The 21,220-nt window shown below is 23.0% G+C and overlaps 8 protein-coding genes across 8 annotated transcripts; 4 read left to right on the top strand and 4 right to left on the bottom strand. All coding sequences in view use genetic code 6, as the record gives it.

Annotated features, from left to right (window-relative positions):
- Window positions 1–824: 824 nt before the first annotated feature.
- On the top strand, window positions 825–2,444 carry TTHERM_00129760 (RING-H2 zinc finger protein; the record flags this gene model as incomplete). The annotated part of the gene is made up of 1 exon (XM_001016444.1): window positions 825–2,444. The coding sequence occupies one exon, from the start codon at window positions 825–827 to the stop codon at window positions 2,442–2,444; it is 1,620 nt and encodes a 539-aa protein (XP_001016444.1).
- A 1,282-nt stretch (window positions 2,445–3,726) lies between these two features.
- TTHERM_00129770 (glutathione S-transferase, amine-terminal domain protein) lies at window positions 3,727–4,428 on the top strand (the record flags this gene model as incomplete). The annotated part of the gene is made up of 2 exons (XM_001016445.2): window positions 3,727–4,143; window positions 4,198–4,428. The coding sequence occupies 2 exons, from the start codon at window positions 3,727–3,729 to the stop codon at window positions 4,426–4,428; spliced, it is 648 nt and encodes a 215-aa protein (XP_001016445.2).
- Window positions 4,429–5,340: 912 nt separating this feature from the next.
- Window positions 5,341–6,324, top strand: TTHERM_00129780 (lipase family protein; the record flags this gene model as incomplete). Its single annotated transcript, XM_001016446.3, has 1 exon — window positions 5,341–6,324. The coding sequence occupies one exon, from the start codon at window positions 5,341–5,343 to the stop codon at window positions 6,322–6,324; it is 984 nt and encodes a 327-aa protein (XP_001016446.1).
- A 1,596-nt stretch (window positions 6,325–7,920) lies between these two features.
- On the bottom strand, window positions 7,921–8,493 carry TTHERM_00129790 (hypothetical protein; the record flags this gene model as incomplete). Its single annotated transcript, XM_001016447.1, has 1 exon — window positions 7,921–8,493. One exon carries the CDS (start codon window positions 8,491–8,493, stop codon window positions 7,921–7,923), a length of 573 nt encoding a protein of 190 aa, XP_001016447.1.
- A 1,611-nt stretch (window positions 8,494–10,104) lies between these two features.
- Window positions 10,105–10,563, bottom strand: TTHERM_00129800 (hypothetical protein; the record flags this gene model as incomplete). Its single annotated transcript, XM_001016448.1, has 1 exon — window positions 10,105–10,563. One exon carries the CDS (start codon window positions 10,561–10,563, stop codon window positions 10,105–10,107), a length of 459 nt encoding a protein of 152 aa, XP_001016448.1.
- A 2,897-nt stretch (window positions 10,564–13,460) lies between these two features.
- On the top strand, window positions 13,461–16,277 carry TTHERM_00129810 (type A von willebrand factor domain protein; the record flags this gene model as incomplete). Its single annotated transcript, XM_001016449.1, has 1 exon — window positions 13,461–16,277. The coding sequence occupies one exon, from the start codon at window positions 13,461–13,463 to the stop codon at window positions 16,275–16,277; it is 2,817 nt and encodes a 938-aa protein (XP_001016449.1).
- Window positions 16,278–16,564: 287 nt separating this feature from the next.
- TTHERM_00129820 (glycosyl hydrolase family 20 beta-N-acetylhexosaminidase family protein) lies at window positions 16,565–18,422 on the bottom strand (the record flags this gene model as incomplete). The annotated part of the gene is made up of 4 exons (XM_001016450.3): window positions 16,565–16,914; window positions 16,969–17,086; window positions 17,136–17,463; window positions 17,563–18,422. 4 exons carry the CDS (start codon window positions 18,420–18,422, stop codon window positions 16,565–16,567), a joined length of 1,656 nt encoding a protein of 551 aa, XP_001016450.1.
- Window positions 18,423–18,998: 576 nt separating this feature from the next.
- On the bottom strand, window positions 18,999–20,875 carry TTHERM_00129830 (glycosyl hydrolase family 20 beta-N-acetylhexosaminidase family protein; the record flags this gene model as incomplete). Its single annotated transcript, XM_001016451.3, has 4 exons — window positions 18,999–19,348; window positions 19,404–19,521; window positions 19,574–19,901; window positions 20,016–20,875. 4 exons carry the CDS (start codon window positions 20,873–20,875, stop codon window positions 18,999–19,001), a joined length of 1,656 nt encoding a protein of 551 aa, XP_001016451.1.
- Between the last annotated feature and the right edge of the window lie 345 nt (window positions 20,876–21,220).

The following is a 21,220-nucleotide window of genomic DNA, read 5'->3' as shown; positions in this document are numbered from 1 at the left end:
ATAATTTCATTGAATAGTTTCTAACCAAACTTATTTAGATATCAATTGTCTTTTGTTTTGTAATCAAACAATTATTCGAGTTATTTGTTCATTTGATTTTTTTTTGTTGGATTTAAAAATAATTTTTGCTAAATTTATTTTGATGATAAATGAAATAGGTCTAATTTATTTATGAGCCATGAATGATAACATCTATTAAAATTTGGATTAGAATTGAGTTAGATTTTCTTTCATATACTACTTGATCATTATTATAAAAATAAGGCTTGAATATTTAGTCTATGAAAAGCATATATTTTTGATATCTTTATGGTTTAAAAATCAGTAATAAGTATTGAATGGAAAAAATTCAGGTCTCAAAGAGATTTTAAATTTGCGTTTTAAGTAGAAAGGATATTTGCATTATTATGATTGATCCTGAATGATCTATAAATTATATATTTACTTAAACAAGGTTGGTTTACTTCACTTTCAATAGCAAGAATTGCAGATATCAAAATTTTAATATTAGTTTTACTAACTCAATAAATATTGGTCAATTAATTAATTAAATAGTTAATTATTCAGCAAAGAGTTATAATAAATATTTCATAGTTATGATGAAAGTGCTTATAAAAATTCTTTATTTATTAGTATCGCTCTTAGGTTTTAGTTTTAGCTAGCCTTTCACCTCTGCGTTATAATTAACAGGATTTACACCATTCAATGTTTAGATAAAATATTAAATTAACTAAATGATTGACAATTAATTATTCTATTTTTCATCTACTAATAATGATACAAATGGACTGCAATATCTGGTCATTGAAATTCTATTTAGCCAAATGGATAACTTTAATATTATCTAAAATCTTTAATTGCCACCATTATTGTGCTATTCTTTCGATTAAGATCCAAACATTATTAACTCTAACAACTAGATAGACATTACTAAATGCAACGGATTTAACTTTAATTAATTTACTAGAGTTAATGGAATGTATTCATTAACAATCAATACGTAGAATCAATCATTTAAAGATATAAGACTTCTTTTCTTTATCTCAGGAGCTTAAGTGAGTTATTCTTTGACAGCTAGAGCACAATACAGTGGAGCTGTATAACAACAGTGTGCCTTTGATTGTTAAAACCCTTATACTTAAATTTCTAGAGGCACTTGCTCAAATGCTGTTTGTACTTGTAATGTCGGATTTGTTGACGAAGATTGTTCGACTGAAGCTATTTTGATAACAGATAAATCGTAAAAAAAACCCATCGATGGTAAATAAATGTATTATTATTACTATCTTCCAAGTTAACCTATTTAAAGCTTAAATAGCGCTTCAGACCTAACTATTTAAATTAATTTATTAAGTAACAATCCTCCTATTGATATGTTTGTCAGTATATAAGGAGTAGATCCTAAAAAAATAATTCCTACGTCTGATATTTATTTGATGCACACACAGATTTCTAGTTCTAGTTATACCTTAACCTTAAAAGGAAGTGGATAATATGATAACTCAGGAAACCCTAAATATACTGTATTTGGATTCACAATTATAAATCAAGGTTCCTCTCCATCAAATATCATTCAGATATCAATATCAAGCTCATCAGGAGATATTTCAAACACAAATTTATTGATTATTTATTTTTTAGTCGGTATAGTTGCTCTACTCTTCTTGATTTGGATTATACTAACTATTATAAAGATAAGGTATGCGCGGAGAAATCAAATTTTAGATCTTACAATGGCTCAAGCTTAGGTTAATGCTGCTTAACAAAGAGTGTAGCAGCGCAGAGGATAATCCAACAAACTTACTATAGAAATTATAGATGAATTCCTCCCTGCTCTAAGTTTTGAAGATATTAAAAAGAAAGCTTAAGATAAAGGTAAAACTTTAAATGACTCATGTGCTGTGTGTCTATGTGAATTTGAAAATAGTGATATTTGCCGTGAAACTATATGCAATCACTACTTCCACAAAGACTGTTTAGAGTAATGGCTAAAAAAATAGGAGAATTGTCCCTTCTGTAGAACAGACTTATAGAAAAATAGCTTGATTAAACATTTTAATTAGATTAAAATGGCTAGCGAGTAAAGTAGTGAAAGAAATCAGGGAGATAATGCGGCAAACGCAAATGTTGCTAACAACAATAATATAATAAATGAATCTTAACCTCTAAGAAATTAAGCAAATAATTAGAGTGTTTAACCTTCAAATGTTAACCTCGTAAGGAATAATGCTGTTAATCAAAGCTAATCTTATCAAGTTAATAATCAAGATATTTAATAAAATGGAATTTAGAGAAGAAACTAAAATCAGTTATCTGTTATGTAAAGAAATCCATCTTAGCGTGGGTTATAAATTTCATAACCTTAAAATAATAACCAAGGAAATAATATAAATATTGTAAATTAAAGCAATAATAACGATTTATAAATCTAAAACTTATAATGATTTTTATATAATTAATTATAAAATTTATAAGATATAAAAACCTTTCTACGTTATCAGCTGTTGAGATATTTTATTCTAAATATTATTTAACCATATTAGTTTATTTTGTTCATTTATAATTAGCATAAAAACTACATTTTAATAATCATAAAATATCACCTATCATTTAATCAATCTCTTTTCTTTATAAAGTAATAATAAATCCAATACCTATAATTACTTTAATTTAATTAATTTGCTTATTCTGATTATTGTCATTTTTATAATAGATTTTGATGAATGAATCTTATTAATTTTAAATCAATTAAAGGAATATAATACTTTGTTTTTTATTTTTTAATTATAGCTTTTCTAAAAAATTTTTTATTTCCAAATTCTGATTTTTTACTTTCAAAAATTTTCTTCCTTATTCTAAAATCATCGTAATAGATGAGTACCTAAGGTAATATCTATTTTATCACTAATTAGCAGAGATCATGCATTTTTAAAATAGTAAATTAGTATATCTTTATTTAAAAAGTATTTGCAAAAAGAAGTTTTTAGAATGAAAATATAATTTGATGTATTAAATATTGGTACTAACAATAATTGTCTCTTAAAACTTAAAAGGTTTAACAAAAAGATTTTAGAAAATGAAAAACCTTCAATTTTTGTAAAATAAGAATTTGATTATAATGTACTAAAAATAAACTAGTACCTATCTGTAAATAAATAATAATATTTCAGTTATCTTTTTTCAAAAATATTATCAATAAAATAAAACAATTTTAGATTTGCTTGCATATTTATATTATTATTATAATTAGTTTTAAAGATTTATTTAAAAACATATTTCTGAGTTTAAAAATTTAATAAAATTGTTCATTTTCTTTCTCTATTTTTTCTTAGAAATTAATCTTACTCACTTTTTGCTGTAAAATAAATAAATTTGTTTCAAAATTATTAAAAAAAGTTATTAATTTACAAATTTTATCAGAAATAATTCATAAAACATACTAATTTAGTTATCCTTTCTCTTTTTTTTGAGTAATCATTTTGTTTTTCCCAAAATTAATTAATTTTTAAATTATGATTTTCATAATTTAATTAATATTCAGGTTAAATTTTAGCTTTTATTTTATTTATTTTTGATATAACTTAAGCAAATATTAACAAAATAGGAATTTATATAAACAGAATATATAAGAAACCTAATATATAAATACTTCTATTGACTTTTAAAATTTTAAATAAAAATAAATACAAAATAAAAAATTAAATTTATTAGTTTTTTGAAATAAAAATGATAATTCTTGGATATTGGACTCATAGAGGATTTGCATAACCTATTCGCTTATTGCTAGAGTATTTAGAAGTAGGATACCAAGAGAAACTTTATGCTGAAGGCGGAGATGAATGGTATAACAAAGATAAAAGAGAACTGAAAAGTAATTTTCCTAATCTTCCATATTTGCTAGATGGGGATAATGTTATAACAGAATCTAAGGTTATACCTATCTATTTAATAAAAAAATTCAAAAGATTTGATCTTCTTGGATAGAATGAAGATGGCTCTTTTAATTTAGATGAAATCACTGTATTATAGTTGATAGAAGTAGCTAAAGATTTAATTGACTAGCTTAATACTTAGGCAAGAGTACCTTCTTTTAAAGAAGAAAAAATGAAAATTTTTAATGAGAAATTCCAAATTACTTTTGAGGTATTAAATTTAATAATCAACGTAAATAGTTTAAACTAATATTTTAAATATAAGAAATTCAAAAAATAGCTTGATGGACGAGATTTCTTGGTTGGAAAGTTTACATATGCTGATTTATATTTTTACAACATCTTAAAGTATTTCCACTTTTTCTACCCTGAGATATCTATATTTACCGAATATATTCAAAGAATCGAAAATATTCCTCAAATAAAAAAATACCTTCAAACCAAAGATAACTAAGTCTACCTTTTAGAAAGATTGAAAAAGTTATTTTATTACTGAGTTTCTTAGAAGCTTGCATTAAATTAATTATTAAAAATAATACTTATGTATAAAAAAATTTTATTTTTTTTTTTATAATTTGTGGAGATTAAATTTAAGTAAACATTAAAATTAAATTTATGATTTATTTTTTTAAAAATAAATAAATTGAAATATTCATAGCCTATAATTTTAATATTTATTATTCAATAAATATATTCGAAATACTTTAAATTTTAAATAAATAACTTTTAATAAAAATTTTGGCTTTTAAACCAATTATCCATAACATATAATTTTAGCATTTATTATTCAATAAATAGTTTATTTGTTGGAAATATTTTAAATTTTAAATAAATAATTTGAATATAATTTTTTAACTTTTTAACCTATTATTCTAGCATTTATTATTCAATAAATAGTTTATTTATTGGAAATATTTTTTATTTAAAATAAATAACTTGAATATAATTTTTTAACTTTTTAACCTATTATTATTCATAACATATAATTTTAGCATTTATAATTCAATAAATAGTGTATTTATTGGAAATATATTAAATTTTATGATTAGATTAATAATACTTTACAATTTTAAAAATAATAATTAACAATTAAGCACAACTGTAACTTTAAATATTAACACATTTTAAGAAAGACTCTTTCTACTCAGTATTTAAAATTGAATGAATTTAATAAAAAGTTATAAATGCTAAATTAATGAATCGACTATTTAAATTCTTCTTTGTTTACAAATTTCTATTCGTTATGTAGATTTATAAGGTTAACTTAATTTATAAATGAATGAAAAAATTTAATATTAGTAATTGAATTTATAAGTAGGCTTTTGTTCATTTGATTAATTAATAATAATTGAAAAAATATCATAGTTGTTTGTTTATCAAGAAATAAATTCCTCAAAAATTAGTTAAAATGTTAAAGTTTAACAAAATTTTCGTCTTTGTTTTAACCCTTTTTGCGGTTTAATGCGTCTAATATGATAAAGCTGAGTCACTGAATTATTTGTTCTATTAGAAGGCTTCATATTGTCCTAGAAATAATATCACTAATTGGGAGTGTGGTAACATTTGCAAATTTCACTCCAGTATGAAAGATATACTTGTATATTACAACGATACACATGCTGCACAAGGTTACTTAGGATTTGACAGAGGGTAAATTGTAATAACTTTTAGAGGTTCAACAAGAACATTGACAAATTGGATTTATAATTTCGACGTGAAAAAAACACCTTACTAAAAATGCTAAAACTGTTCTGTTCACTCAGGATTTTTAAAAACTTACATTGATATCAAGAAATAGCTTCTCTAAAATTTAGATAATTTGATTTCTAAATACCCTGCAGCACCCATTATTATTTCTGGTCATTCTCTTGGGGCGGCTGTAGCAACAATAGCAGCTATTGATATATATCATTTTTTGAGTGAAAATTCTTACTAAAATATCATCAAAGAAGTACACACATTTGGATCTCCTAGAGTAGGAAATGAAGCTTTTGCTGAATATTATAACAAGTTAATACCACAAACTGTAAGAGTAGTGAACAATTAAGATATAGTTCCTCATCTTCCTCCTAACAAGATTGGATATTATCATGTAGGAACAGAAATATGGCTTGATAAAGAATTTAATCAGTAGAAAGACTGTTAACCCTTTATTGAAGATGATAACTGCTCAAAATCAGTAAAGTCAATTGTTTCATATAGCTTTTTTGATCATGTGAACTACTTAGGAAACGATACAGGCTGTAAAGCTCCTTTTAGCTAAGTTATCTGCTATTTAGAATCAGGTATAGAGGAAGGTTGTGTTGATCAAGACTTAGAAGAAGTGATTTTAAAAGCTAGAAATAATAAAATGAGATTATTGTTTTTAACAGAAGAATTTTTATAAAACTGATTTGTTTCTATTTGTAATTTTATAAAGAATTTTCAAGTCATAAAAATAATAAAATATTTTTAGAAAACTTTTTATTCCTTGCTTTTATTTTTTATAGATAAAGTTTCAAAGACAAACAATTATTTATAATAACAAATCAGAAAAATTTTTAATTACAGAATCAAAAATTAAAAATTTTCTTTTTTTCTGATTGGTAGAGGAGAAGTTTTTGATCGGTAAAGTTAAGTGGTCGAATTATTGCAGAATGAGCTTTCAATAAATCAAATACAAATTTTAATTTGTTTTAAAATAGAAAAATTAAATAAATAATTAAAACTCAAAAAAATATTTTTAAATTAGAAAGCAATTTTAACTATTAATTTTCAATAATTCAGAAATTAATTTAAGCTTTTAATAATAATAAAATTATATTTTTATAATAAATTTTCTAAATAAAAGGAGTAAGTAAAATAGAGTAATAAATAATCAAGATGTAAATTAATTATCATGCAGGTAAGTTATTTATTTTTATTACTATCAAAATAAAAAATGTTCTTAAATATTTCTTTAATGATTTTATAATGATACATATTAAGATTATAAACTAAATAATATAAAAATTAAAAAGAAATAATTTGTATTTAATAAGTTTTTTTGCTGGCTAATTTTTTAAATGTAATTTAAATGAATATAAAAAGTAATTTATAAATTTATTTAATGACTTAATTCTCCTTAAGACAAAAACTTTTAAGATTCCTCTGCTCAATTAAATTACATAACAAAATTTTTAAAGTAAGATTTTATGTAAATAACTCTACATTAACTATAAAAATTAAATGAATCTATTAAATTTGAGTTAAATATCTTGATATTTTTATTAATTTAACTAAAAAATATAAAACTAGAACTAAGTAAGTTAGAAAGTAATTCATCAACTATTTTTAGTCACATATTTTGTAATTGGAAATTAGCAACAAATAATATGATTTTTTTAAGTATATCACTATTATTAAAATTCATTTACATAAATTATTTAATTCATTCATTTAATAAAATTATTTTAATAATATTAATATTTCAATTATTTAGCTTTTGATACATTAAACATATTAAGCATGCTAATTAATAAAGTTAACTAATATTAAAAATAAGTTTTTACAAAAATTGAATCGAGAAATATCACTTCCTAAATCAAATAATATAAATCCTCACTAATTAAGACCTATTTATTGAAGAATATTTTTTTGATATTAAGAATTATTTAGCTACTCAACCTACAACCACTGGAGAGCCATATAAACAAAAACGAAGGAAGTAGGGTCTTTAGATTTTTTACAACTAAAAAATATTTTTTTCAATGTTAGAAAATTCATTTATGATAACGATTAAATTGGCATTAAACTAATTTATTAATTTATTATATCACTTAATAAAAAGTTTTATATAGAATAAATATTACTGAAGGTTTTTAACAAACGCAAAATATTATAAAAGAAATAATTTAACAATAAATAATATAGAAAGAATTATTATATTAGAAAGATCAGGATAAGATTTTTAGTAAGAAGTTGATTTTATTATTATTTTTAGTGTAAATATCTTTAAAGTCTTCTTTGATCAATAAAGTGTGTCTTATGTTAAAAATGAACATTTGAAAGTATTTGCAGAGCTTGATTGTGAAAAACTTTATTCATTTTCCTCTTTTGGGCATTTGGATTAAATAAATTACATGAATTTTTTGTATTCAATATTTTCTTGATATTTAAAGAAATTGATATAAGTTGACTCATAAAGCATTATAATTTCTAAGAGGATTTTCTTATTTGACTAGTTAAGAGTATTGTTTTAGTTAAAATCTAATAGCATTTATGAAGCTTTATTAATTGATTCTTTCATTTAAGTTAAAATCAATCTGAATTTACATTCAATTATTTTTATTTCACATTCACTCAAAAATTCATTTTCTCTTAACTTCTACAATATTTTACATGGCTCTAAATTAGCGTAGTGCTCAGGGATTTTTTAGTTTTTATTTATAATATTAGTATATATATTTTGTAGCTTAATCACTAATTATTAAATAGATATTATTATTTGATTTACTGTTTAAGAAGATTATAATTTATCATTTTAAGATAGTTGTATTGTTTTTCTATCATTTCTCATTTATTTATCAGAAATACAGCCCATTTTGTTTGCTTTTTTAAGATTATATTATATTATATTATGTATATCTTATGTATTGTTAAGTTTTTAATTTATATTTAAACAATTTATTATTAGATTAATTATAATTTCCTAAACATAAACAGCAAGGACAGTAATAGTTAAATAAAATTTTAAATAAGTAGTTTGTAAGTCAAATAATTAGTTTTCTAAAATAAAGTGTGATCCTTGAATTTATTTGATTTTGTGGTATTTTATTTTAGCTTACTTTGATATTTAAATAAATACAGTAGAATTTGTCTACATTAGTTAAATTTACATTGGAAACATGTAAGTAAGTCCTTAGGTTTCAGACTCTTTTAAGTAAATCATAATAGTTGGATATAGCTGTACTTTTAGAATTATTCTAGCCAACTTATTAAGAGAGCTTTCGATTTAACTTAATATGGTTTGGGTGGAAAAGAATAAAAATTTACATTTTTTCAGATAATTGATTTTAGAAAAGCTAGTCTTTTTAACGCAGTAGCTATTATTAAATTGTACCAATTTATTTTTTTACTTTTAACAAAAATTTACTGGCTTATTAACATTCTTTACTCTAAAAATTAAATCAGTTTATATCAATCTTTATTGTTGAGTGGCTATTAGAAATGCTTTTTAAAAAAATAACATATGTGTATTTTTTTTAATTTTATTCCAAATACATTTAAAAATATTATTTTAATGCCTTTGAAATTATCATTTCTATTTTTTAGTTTTTATGGAAAATAAATAGGTTTTTGTTTGAAGTTATTTAATCGAAAAAGAATAAAACTAATCGATATAATGTAGATCTTGAATAATAATTTAGCTTAATTTTCATAGTTCACAAAGTATTCTTTTGTTTTTAAAATTATTTATAAAATGTAATTATTGGTTTAATATGCTAATATTTAACTTTTTCTAATAGAAATTCTAATATAATTTATATCTATAAATTACTATCTAAAATGATTATCTTAATATTTATGTATTTTTAGCGTTATACTCCAAAATGAGAAATTTTTTATATTTACATTTTGCAAATAAAAATTTTAAGAAGTTTAAAAAAAGACGAAATATAAAAAATAATTAATATCCCTCTAATACTAATGAATGTGGTTTTAAGATAATAACTTTATTTCCTTACTAGAAACCTATTAAAATCTATTTATTTTGTTTGTGATTAAAGGATAAATCCCTTTTAATAAATTATTTACTTTGTGGATTAGTTAGTCGATAAAAAACTAGAACTAAATGCTTTACCACAAGAATTAATTAAAATGTAAAGCTGATTATAATCTCCATAGTTATTATTTTTACTGAAGACTTATTTTCAAATTAATTAAAATCAATAATTTACAAGATTCTAAATATAGAATGAATTTTTTAAGCAATACATGCAAAACAAAAAATTTAGAAATTAATTTGCCTAATATGAAAGTCAAGTAAGGGTAAAAGAAAATTAGAAATCCAGTAAGAATGAATTAAAGTAATAACAAAAGTAATGTAGATAGTTTCACAAAAGTTTAATTTATATATTTTAATAAGTTAATAATTTTTTTTTTCGGTTAGTTTTATTAAATTTCAAATAAGATTTATAATTTGATATCATAATCAAAGCTTTATACTTGTGGCTTTATAATGCTCAAAAAATTTAACACTAGTAGTATCGTAAAGCATGATTATCTCGAATAATATGAATTTTTTTTATTTAGGGATAATATTATTTTAATTATCATAGAATAAGATAAATGATATTTCATCTATTAGAATTCTCATTTTTTAAAATATTACTCTAAATTTAAATACTATTTATTCAATTTCATCATCACTTAAAAGATTATTTTATTTAATAGCTTTTAAGAATAAGACTGGCTCTAAGCACGCATAATCTGCAGGAATTTAATTATTTTGAATTATCACGGTTGCATAGATATTTTAAATTTTAATAGCGAGCTTTTAGACAGTAGAGATTATTTAATTTATTCTTTTAGACTTTGTTAAAAGTTCATTTTAGATCTAACCCTTTAATTCGCAGGTACTTTTGTGTTATTTAGCAGAAGTGCACCCCATTTTACTTTATCAAATTAGTTTATTTAATTATTTTTATTACTAGGTTTGTTTGTTTGTTTTATTTTAAAAGTTATTAAATAATTAAGTAATTTGTTTGAACTTTTAAATTAATAATTATATTATTCAGTAATTGTTAAAAGATTTAATTAGTTAGTAAATTTAATTAATTTTACTGATCTATTCAAAAGAAACTATTTAAATCAATTACACTTTCTATTTATTAATTATACTTTTTTATTTGTTTGAAAATAGTTTAACAAAATAATTTTGAATTGTCAGAAATATTTATAGTAATGAGATAAACATTAATTTTAATATGTTTTTACTAAGTAACTTTATTTTATGTTGAATTTTAAATGTATTACTCTTCTTTTCATACTTTCTATTATCAATTTTATATTATAATTTATTACTGGTTTATAATAATTAATTATTTTATACAGTAACATTTATTATTTTTTGTGATAACCTAAAAAGGTTGCTATTGTAAAAGTAGAATTCACTCAATTCAGTCAATTTTATCAGATTTTAACCAAATATTTTGGCTATTTTTTAAATAAATAAAATAGATAACAGCATTATAAAAATAATTAGCTCATTAGTTAAAATACGTTTTTTCAATAAAAAATTTATGCTTAAGAGCTTTACTAACTTCTTTTAAAAAAGACACCAATGGAACTATTTTTGCTTTTAAAATAATTTAACTTAGAATATATTTTTACTTTGAAATATTTTATTTTGCTTATTTTTTGAATAAAAATAATGCCAATTATTATAACAAAGTAGAACTATAACAAGTATAATATATATTTTTGTAGTTACTTTCTAAAAGAAAATTATAAAAAAGATAAGTAAATAGAGCAGTCGGTATAATTAGAATATCATTTTAATAATTATTAAAATATTAAATTATCTAAAATATTTGCATGAAATTATGTCAAATACCTTAAAAATTTTGTAAAAAACAAAAAGCATTCACAATTAAAAAGTTAATTTATAAAACTAAGTAAGTATATCATGCAAATTAAAAGTATTAATGATTTGATTGAAATACATATTTTTAAAATTTATTCATTTTATTATTTATTTTAAATGGAATGATAAAAAAATAATAAATGCTAACAAAATAAAGTTTTAAAAAATATTTTTCAGATTTTTTTAGGAGATTAAAAAGACACAGACTATTCGAGGTTCATATAAGTAAAGTACTAAAAATTTTTTAATATCCAATATTAATATAAATTTCAAAGAATCAGAATTATTAAAAATATATGGAATTAAGTGTTGATTTTACATCTAACTATATTTGCCACATGATAAATTTTTAAGGATATAATTAATAATGGTAGCAAAAAATATAAATCAAAACTAAAAACATAATTTATAAATAATTAGTGTACTCAAAATAATTTAATAATATAAAATTTATTGTTTTCAATTTAATGTATTATATCATATCTTCCATCATAAAGCGTTTTTATCATACCCTAAGATATACAGAGTAAATGGTTAATTAAAAGTTTGCCTTAAAATTAATTTACAGGGGATTATGAAATAAAATACATAGTATTTATGTAGGTTGTCTAATAATTATATTTTTTTAAGAGTTAAAAAAATAGCTCTAAATTATAAAAATTATTTTTAAGAATTTATCATATAAACAGTTTTTTTTGTCATGCTAAATTTTACTCACAATTAATGCTATTTAATAATTTTATTTATTTTAATTTAACACATTATTTTTCAATTTTAAAAAAGCTTTTAATTTAATTAAATTTGAGAATGTTAATATTTTATATTCCTTTTATAGAGCAATGTAATATAAATATTATAGATTTATGTATGTATAAAAGAATATAAAAATGTTAAGTCAAAATTAATTATTGATATATTCAGAAACGAAAAATATATTAATTATTACTTAATATAATCTTGATATTAGAAAATTATCTAAAAATAAGCATTAAGAAATTTATCAAATTACATTTTGTAAGAATAGTTATTGCTTTTTTACCTTTTTTTATATAATGTTATATTTTTTAAAATGAGCCATTAAAAATATATGCAAAATAATATAGGATAATATCAAAAACAAAGGATAAGAAGAGTTATTCAACAATTCATGTGATTAAAATATTGCTTTCAATATTTCTAATTAATTATCACTTACTTAATATTTTACTATTCAAGATAGTGCTTCCTGATAATTAAATTGTTGTAGAGGTAATTATTTAATTTTGAAAAAGAGTAAAAGAATATAAAAAATTTTTGTCAAAATTTTTTGTTCAGAAATTAATAATACAGAATAAATTTTATTTTTTAGAATTTTTATTTAAAATCATATGTCATTTATCAGCAATAAATGCTACATTAATATATCAGCATATTAAGAAATATTGATTTTAAGTAACAACAGCTTTATTTTTTCCCCCTATTCTTTTCCAAAAGATATCATAAAAATTATCAAATGAGCTATCCAACAACTTTGTGATTCAACTTATTGCATTAAACATTTTTAATTTATTATTAATTATTTAACATTTATAAATCTGAAAACAATTTCTAAAAATTAAATTGTAGTAGAGACAAACATATAAATTTAGAAAAGATATAAAAGAATATAAAAAACTATAGATAATATATTTATCGACTCATTCAGAAATTAATAATACCTATTAATTTTATTTTACAATATAAAAACACGCACATTAAATTAGCAATAAACATTAAAATACAACTTAATAGCACTTTTATTTCTGTAAATAAAATTCAAGTAGACGTTGAAATAAATAAACTAGATTAAAAAGCTTAAAACAGGAACACTGAAGAATAAAGTTATAAATAAATATAAATAAATAAATAAATAGAAAAATAAAGAAAATATATTTAGATAAAAAATGTTCTATAATTAATAAAATAAAGATTTTAGTTATTAACTTTATTCTTTCAAAAGCTAAAATAATGAATTAGTTCCTATTACACTTAAAGGTATTTAATATTAGTGTTAAATTGTAAATAACATTCTAAAGACAAATCTAACTTAAAGATTTATCAATGAGTCTAATTCATACTATTCTGATTCTATCTACTATTTTCCAATTGAATAGGATACATGCTTACAGTCATTTCAAGCTAAATATGATAATAAGATTGTAAACGCTGTTGTAAAGGAAAAAATGGATGCTTTAGATGAATATCAACAAAATAAAAACTCTGGAAATTTGGTTTTGTATGCTGAAAATTAAAAAATCTAAAATGAATAATACTGTAAAATCTAACTTGGTAATCTACAACCAAATCAGCAAGTTGAAATAATAATTACTTTTAGCTCACAAATAAATTGTATGTTAAATAAATATTATGTTGCTAGAATTCCTTTACAATATTGTGAGGATGAAATTTCAGTTAAAACGAGTAAAAATCTTTTGACACTTGATTTATTTTGCACAGGTAGAATTACTTATGCAGAATCTAGAGGACTTTAAACAGAAAAATTGATAATTGATGAAAATATAACAAAATTTAATCTAAAATAAGCTAGTGCTTCAAAGGATATAGATTTCTTTGAGCTGGTTTTCTAATTCGAAGGAATGTTTGAACCATAAATAATTTTTGGAAATACAAGATTATTTAACGAAGAGTAAGTTAAAAAGGAAATTTTAGGTGAAAGACATTCTGTTTTGATTTCATTTATTCCAAATTTTAACAAAGATATTTCATGTGAAATTGATGATTCTATTAAAGCTGCTATTAGTAGCGAAAAAGATATTTTTAGCGACGAATTCTAAGAGACAGTGAATTAAGAATTGGTTGATTATTTAAGCTTATCAAAAAGTGAGTTTATCTTTCTTTTAGATAGGAGTGCATCAATGGAGGGATTACCTATAAAAAGAGCTTGTGAAGCATTAATTCTATTCCTAAAAAGTCTCCCAAACGATAGCTATTTTAATGTACTTAGCTTCGGTAGTGAATTTGAAATGCTTTTCCCTTCATCACGTAAATATAATAATTAAAACTTAGAAATAGCTATTAAAATAATCAGCAATTATACTGCTAATTTACTTGGCACTGAAATTTATAATCCTCTAAGCTGTATTTATACTAAGAAAAGAATTTAGAAGTATAATAGACAAATATTTTTATTGACTGATGGACATGTATCGAACAGAGATGAAGTTTTGAATCTAATAAAAAAAAATAATTAATTTGACAGAGTTCATACTATAGGTTTTGGATCAGACGCAGATAAATATTTAGTAAATAAAAGTGCTTTCTATGGGAAGGGTATTTCCAGAATAGTAGATTTTAAATCCGATTTATCTAGAATTGTACTATAAATGCTTTGCTAAAGTCTAACTCCAATATTTATTGATTTGAAGATTATATACGATACATCTATTATAGAATCAACTTATCCTTGTAGCAATAACCTACCTTTTGTAATTAAAGATGAAATTGTAAATATTCACTTATTTTTCAAACCAGGTGTAGACATTTCAGACTTAAATGATGAATAGAAAAAAATAATAATAGAATATTATGACTCTTGCTAAGATAAAATTATATAAAAGGAGCTAAGTTTAGTAATTTAAGATAGCTTTAATAGCAACTTTGAATTATAAGAAGCTGTTTTTAAAATAGGTAAGCAATTATTTTTGAATGAAAAAATGGTTTAAAGGAAACGAATTGATAATAAACAATTATTTTTAAATGATGAAAGGACTTAAAGTAGACAAATTGATGAATATATATAACAATCAATTGATTACTAGATTTTAACCTAAGAAACTGCCTTAATCTGTGTTGTTGAAACACTAGATGATTAACAAAAAGCAAAATATTAAGATTTGTTTTACGAATAAAATGGTATTCCCCGCATTCCCCCAGCACCACCACTTTTTGCTTAAAATAATTAATTACCTGAACCTATCATATATGTAACTTCTAAAGCTCCTCCTCCACCTCCATTGCCACTCCATTTCATTTAAAATAATATTCCGCTTCCGATTATAACACAACCCTTTTAATAGAAAAATCCTCCAGTAGTTTCGCTCTACTTATCTCCTGATGCCCCAAACTCGCCTCCACTTAGCCTTCCTTTAATTAATAAAACATTACCAGTTTTTTTAAATTAAATTTTACCACCACCACCACCAGCTTTTTTAAATTAGATGTTGCCACCACCTCCACTTGGCTTACTTCTAAATAATTAACAATCGTTGGTAGCTTAATAACCCACTCATCCTTAAATCTTCATAGAAAACTATAAGTTTTAAAATTATATTCCTTAATGCCAAACTAATAGTAATAATTTCGTTTCACAGAATTGCAAAATTTAGTATATTGAAAATTAAGATTAACCTGAGGAATATCCTTGTGAAAAAGAATATAATAATTTTTAAAATATGTAATTAGAGGATTTCTTAAGATTAGCTGATTCATAAGGTGTTTGGAAATTCAATGAAATTTTAATTAACCAATCTCTAGGCTTAGAAAAAAATATTTACGAATAAATGTGTTCATAGTTTTTAACAAATGATGCTCTTATGACTCTACTTATGATTATCATACTCGAAATAAAATTCAGTGATTAAAAACCAAAATGGCTGCTAATTTCAAAAAAAGCAGTAATTTTCATAAAATCCTAAATAAAATAATAATATGATTTGTAAACATTAAAGTAGAGAATAATCTAATAAGTAGTATAATAATGAATTTAATTATTAATCTCATAATGAAATTACATTATCAATTTAATATTTCCCTGTTTATATTTTCCTAAAAATATACTAATTTTTATAAAAAATGAAAACTATAAATATTTAATTTTTAATAAAAACTTTCGAAATGTTTTATTAAATTTTATGATTTAAGAAAAATTATATTAAATATATTTTTTTTAACTGTTTAATTTTATACATTTTAATTAATCTTGATTTAATTTTACAATCATACATTACATAAATTTCTAAAATAGAAAAATATATTTGAATTTTATTTTTCAGTTATAGCATAGAGAAAGATCTTATTCACAAATACCAACTGTTACAGGAGAAGCAGGTATTCCTCTAGCAGTTAAACGGTGTTGCATAAAGACCATTCTGCTAACTAAAGCTCTAGTTTTGTAAGTTTCATTATTAGCAGCGTCAGTGTTCCAAAGTCTTTCAGCAAATGCACTATTCCTTGTCCATATTCTTTAAAATTAAGTATAATCATCATTCATTTCACTCCATAAGCATGTTTCCCCTCCAAGAACTTCACCCTTAATTCCAGGTACTCTAGGATTGAAAGAGTTTAAGACATCCCAGTTGAACATGCTACCAAAACTACCACCATATCTGTTTCCCTCTCCTAAACAATTAATTCATAAAATTTAATTAAAAGATAAAATATATTCTTGATTACCAATATCTAAGTAGGTATTATCATGAAAAGATAAAATTATTTTGTTAGGAAGATCTTTGATTGAAGAGAAATCATGAGTGGATCCCCACCAATGAATAACATCATCAGGACCATATTTCTATTGTTATAAATAAAGATTTTTATTAGCCATAGATTAATTTTTTTACCAAAGTATTTGAATTAGCCCAGAAAATAGCAGGCTTAGTAGCATTAATTGATTTCCAAATATTAACTTAGTTCTTTCTGTAATAATTCTACAAATCAGTATATGTAGAGATATTATTTTACTTCATGAATTCCTTAATTTCAGGGCGCTAATCCCAGCATTTCTCATTAACTTCATCACCACCAAAATGAACAAACTTAGCAGTGTAGAACTATTTGTTCATATCTTCCATAATACCTTTAGCAGCAGTGTAAGTTAAGTTAAGTGTTGGGTCTAACTGTCCATTATATTTATCACATAATAAAGCTATAGTGGAGAATTAAGGAGATCTATATAACCAAATTAAATAAATATTAAAATTATTTAAAAAAAGAAAATAAATTCCTAGTAATTGTTTAAATTATTAAATGCTAATATAAAATAGTAACCTTGCCCATGAAAAAGAGTGTCCTGGAGAATCGACTTCAGGAATAACTTAAATACCCTTGTTGAGAGCTTAGTCTACGATGTATTGAATGTCTTCGAAGCTGTATTGTTTCTTCTTAGAGTAGGCTCCGTATTTAGTGATATTAGGGAATGATTTAAGAGGAAAGGGAAAGGATTCAGTATCAGTGATGTGCCAATGGAGAACATTCAACTTGTTGAATAACATAGAATCAATAGTTTTTAAAATAGTTTCAACTGATAAGAAATGTCTGGCAGAATCAATCATAAGACCTCTGTAGATGTAGTCAGGTTAATCTTGAATAGAAATGGGGATGTTATTCAAATACCAATCTTCAGTGTCTTCGTCTTAAGTGAATAATTGAGAGTAAGTTTCTAAACCACGGAGTAAACCAACATATTTGTTAGCAGTCAATTTCCAATATGTGGTATTATAAATTTATAAATCATAATATTCGTCTTCGAGTGTGTCAGCAGTGGCCAAAGTAGCGTCTTAGATAAAAATATCGAAGACAATATTTTAGGAATGTTGTAATCTACGCATCTTTTCAATGGTTGTTTCATTCTTATACAATTCTCTTTGAATGGCACAAGAGTTTTCGTTAGAATTGAAAATATTCAAAGTGTAGAATCCAATAATTTGATAGACATGGTTGGGTACTTTTCCTGACCCAACAGAAGGTCTGTAAGAGATTCCGCAAGGATCAGTGACAAGTAAGCTCAAATCTCCATAAGTGTAATTCTTAGGTTTAGGCATAACCTTAGCTGAAATAGGGTCAACGCCAGGAGTAATTTGAGCAAGAGCTATTCCAAGAAGGAAAGTTATTAAAAGTATCTTTTACATAGCTACAATCAATAATTATTGTTTTTATTATTTTTTTAATTACCTTATAAAAAAAATCAGTATTTTTAAAAAATACCATTCCTACATAATAAAAAATATCTAGCTTATAGTTATTGTATAGAAGATAAAATATAAAATGTAAGGACTATCTATTTGTATGGAAAATATTTATTATGATAGTAGTAAGCTATTTATAAGAAAACAAACATTAAATATATTATATCATTTTTGCTAAAATTGATATTAATTATCACATTAATTTTAACAATCTTTTAAACTCATATTTGAAATAAATTAAAGAATTAAATACCATAATTTTTTAAAAACTTCTAATTTAAAAAAGTACATACATTTTTAAAAAAATAAAATATGTGACCATCTCTATGCTAAATTAAAAAAGGGATGAACACTTAGTAAAATTAAATTAAGATATGTTTCAGATATTAATAAAATTAATAGCTAAAATTCAATTAATAATAATATTTATATTTTTTTTATCAATTAAAATACAGTTTTTATACTAAAATATTCTTAAAAATATTTCTTAAAATATTTATTTAATTTTTATATTTAGAATCAATTGTAGCAGAGAGAAAGGTTTTATTCACAAATACCAACTGTTACAGGAGAAGCAGGGATTCCTCTAGCAGTTAAACGGTGTTGCATAAAGACCATTCTGCTAACTAAAGCTCTAGTTTTGTAAGTTTCATTATTAGCAGCGTCAGTGTTCCAAAGTCTTTCAGCAAATGCACTATTTCTTGTCCAAAGTCTTTAGAATTAAGTAGAATCATCATTCATTTCACTCCATAAGCATGTTTCGCCACCAAGAATTTCACCCTTAATTCCAGGAACTCTAGGATTGAAAGAGTTTAAGACATCCCAGTTATACATGCTGCCATAACTTCCACCATATCTATTTCCCTCACCTAAAAAATTAATTCATTAAATTTAATTTACAATATAAAATATATATTTGATTACCAACATCCAAATAAGTATTATCATAGAAAGATAAAATTATTTTGTTAGGAAGATCTTTGATTGAAGAAAAATCATGAGTAGATCCCCACCATTGAATAATATCATCAGGACCATATTTCTATATTAATAAAGTATGATATTATAGATATAAATATTTTAAATATATTTACCAAAGTATTTGAATCTGCCCAGAAAATAGCAGGCTTAGTAGCATTAATTGATTTCCAAATGTTAACTTAGTTCTTTCTGTAATAATTCTACAAATCAGTATATGTAGAGATGTTATTTTAATTCATGAATTCCTTAATTTCAGGGCGTTTATTCCAGCATTATTCTTCAACTTCATCACCACCAAAATGAACATACTTAGCAGTGTAGAATTAAGTATTCATATCTTCCATAATACCCTTAACAGCAGTGTAAGTTAAATTTAGTGTTGGGTCTAACTATCCATTATATTAATCACATAATAGACCAATACTAGAGAATTAAGGAGATCTAAAAATTATTAAAATAATTATAAGTAAATAGCTAATATTAAAATTAAATATATGATAATAATTTAAATCTTAAAAATGTTTAAAGTTTAATATTCTTTTTTGAAATAGTTACCTAGCCCATGAAAAAGCGTGTCCTGGAGAATCGACTTCAGGAATAACTTAAATACCCTTGTTGAGAGCTTAGTCTACAATGTATTAAATGTCTTCGAAGCTGTATTGTTTCTTCTTAGAGTAGGCTCCATATTTAGTAATATTAGGGAATGATTTAAGAGGGAAGGGGAAGGATTCAGTATCAGTGATGTGCCAATGGAGAACATTCAACTTGTTGAATAACATAGAATCAATAGTTTTTAAAATAGTTTCAACTGATAAGAAATGTCTGGCTGAATCTATCATAAGACCTCTGTAGATGTAGTCAGGTTAATCTTGAATAGAAATAGGGATGTTATTCAAATACCAATCTTCAGTGTCTTCGTCTTAAGTGAATAATTGAGAGTAAGTTTCTAAACCACGGAGTAAACCAACATATTTGTTAGCAGTCAATTTCCAATATGTGGTATTATAAATTTATAAATCATAATATTCGTCTTCGAGTGTGTCTGCAGTGGCCAAAGCAGCGTCTTAGATAAAAATATCGAAGACTATATTTTAGGAATGTTGTAATCTACGCATCTTTTCAATGGTTGTTTCATTCTTATACAATTCTCTTTACATAGCACAAGAGTTTTCGTTAGAATTGAAAATATTCAAAGTGTAGAATCCAATAATTTGATAGACATGGTTGGGTACTTTTCCTGACCCAACAGAAGGTCTGTAAGAGATTCCGCAAGGATCAGTGACAAGTAAGCTCAAATCTCCATAAGTGTAATTCTTAGGTTTAGGCATAACCTTAGCTGAAATAGGGTCAACGCCAGGAGTAATTTGAGCGAGAGCTATTCCAAGAAGGAAAGTAATTAAAAGTATCTTTTGCATAGCTACAATCAATATATTTAGAATTTTTTATTACTGCTAATTTATTATGTAATTAAATCAGTGTATTTTTAATATATATATTAAAATTATTAAGGGATACCCTACTTATATTTAGTGTTAAATTGGTAAATTATTGAATGCAAAACTAATCTGGATGTATGAAATATTTCTTTTATAATCAATAAAAACTATAAATAAGATATATATGATTGCATATATTTTATTTGCAATAGTAAGAATAAATTTCAGATCATTCATTCTGAAAAATTTACTTATTTAAATGCAAAAATTATGAATTTTCACTATTTTAAAAGTTTAGAATAAGTAAGTAAATTCAAAATCTAA

This window comes from Tetrahymena thermophila (genome assembly GCF_000189635.1).
Source record: "Tetrahymena thermophila SB210 genomic scaffold scf_8254645, whole genome shotgun sequence".
Classification (NCBI taxonomy): Eukaryota; Ciliophora; class Oligohymenophorea; order Hymenostomatida; family Tetrahymenidae; genus Tetrahymena; species Tetrahymena thermophila.
Note: the sequence above shows the minus strand (reverse complement) of the source record. Positions and strands in the feature narration are given on the sequence as shown.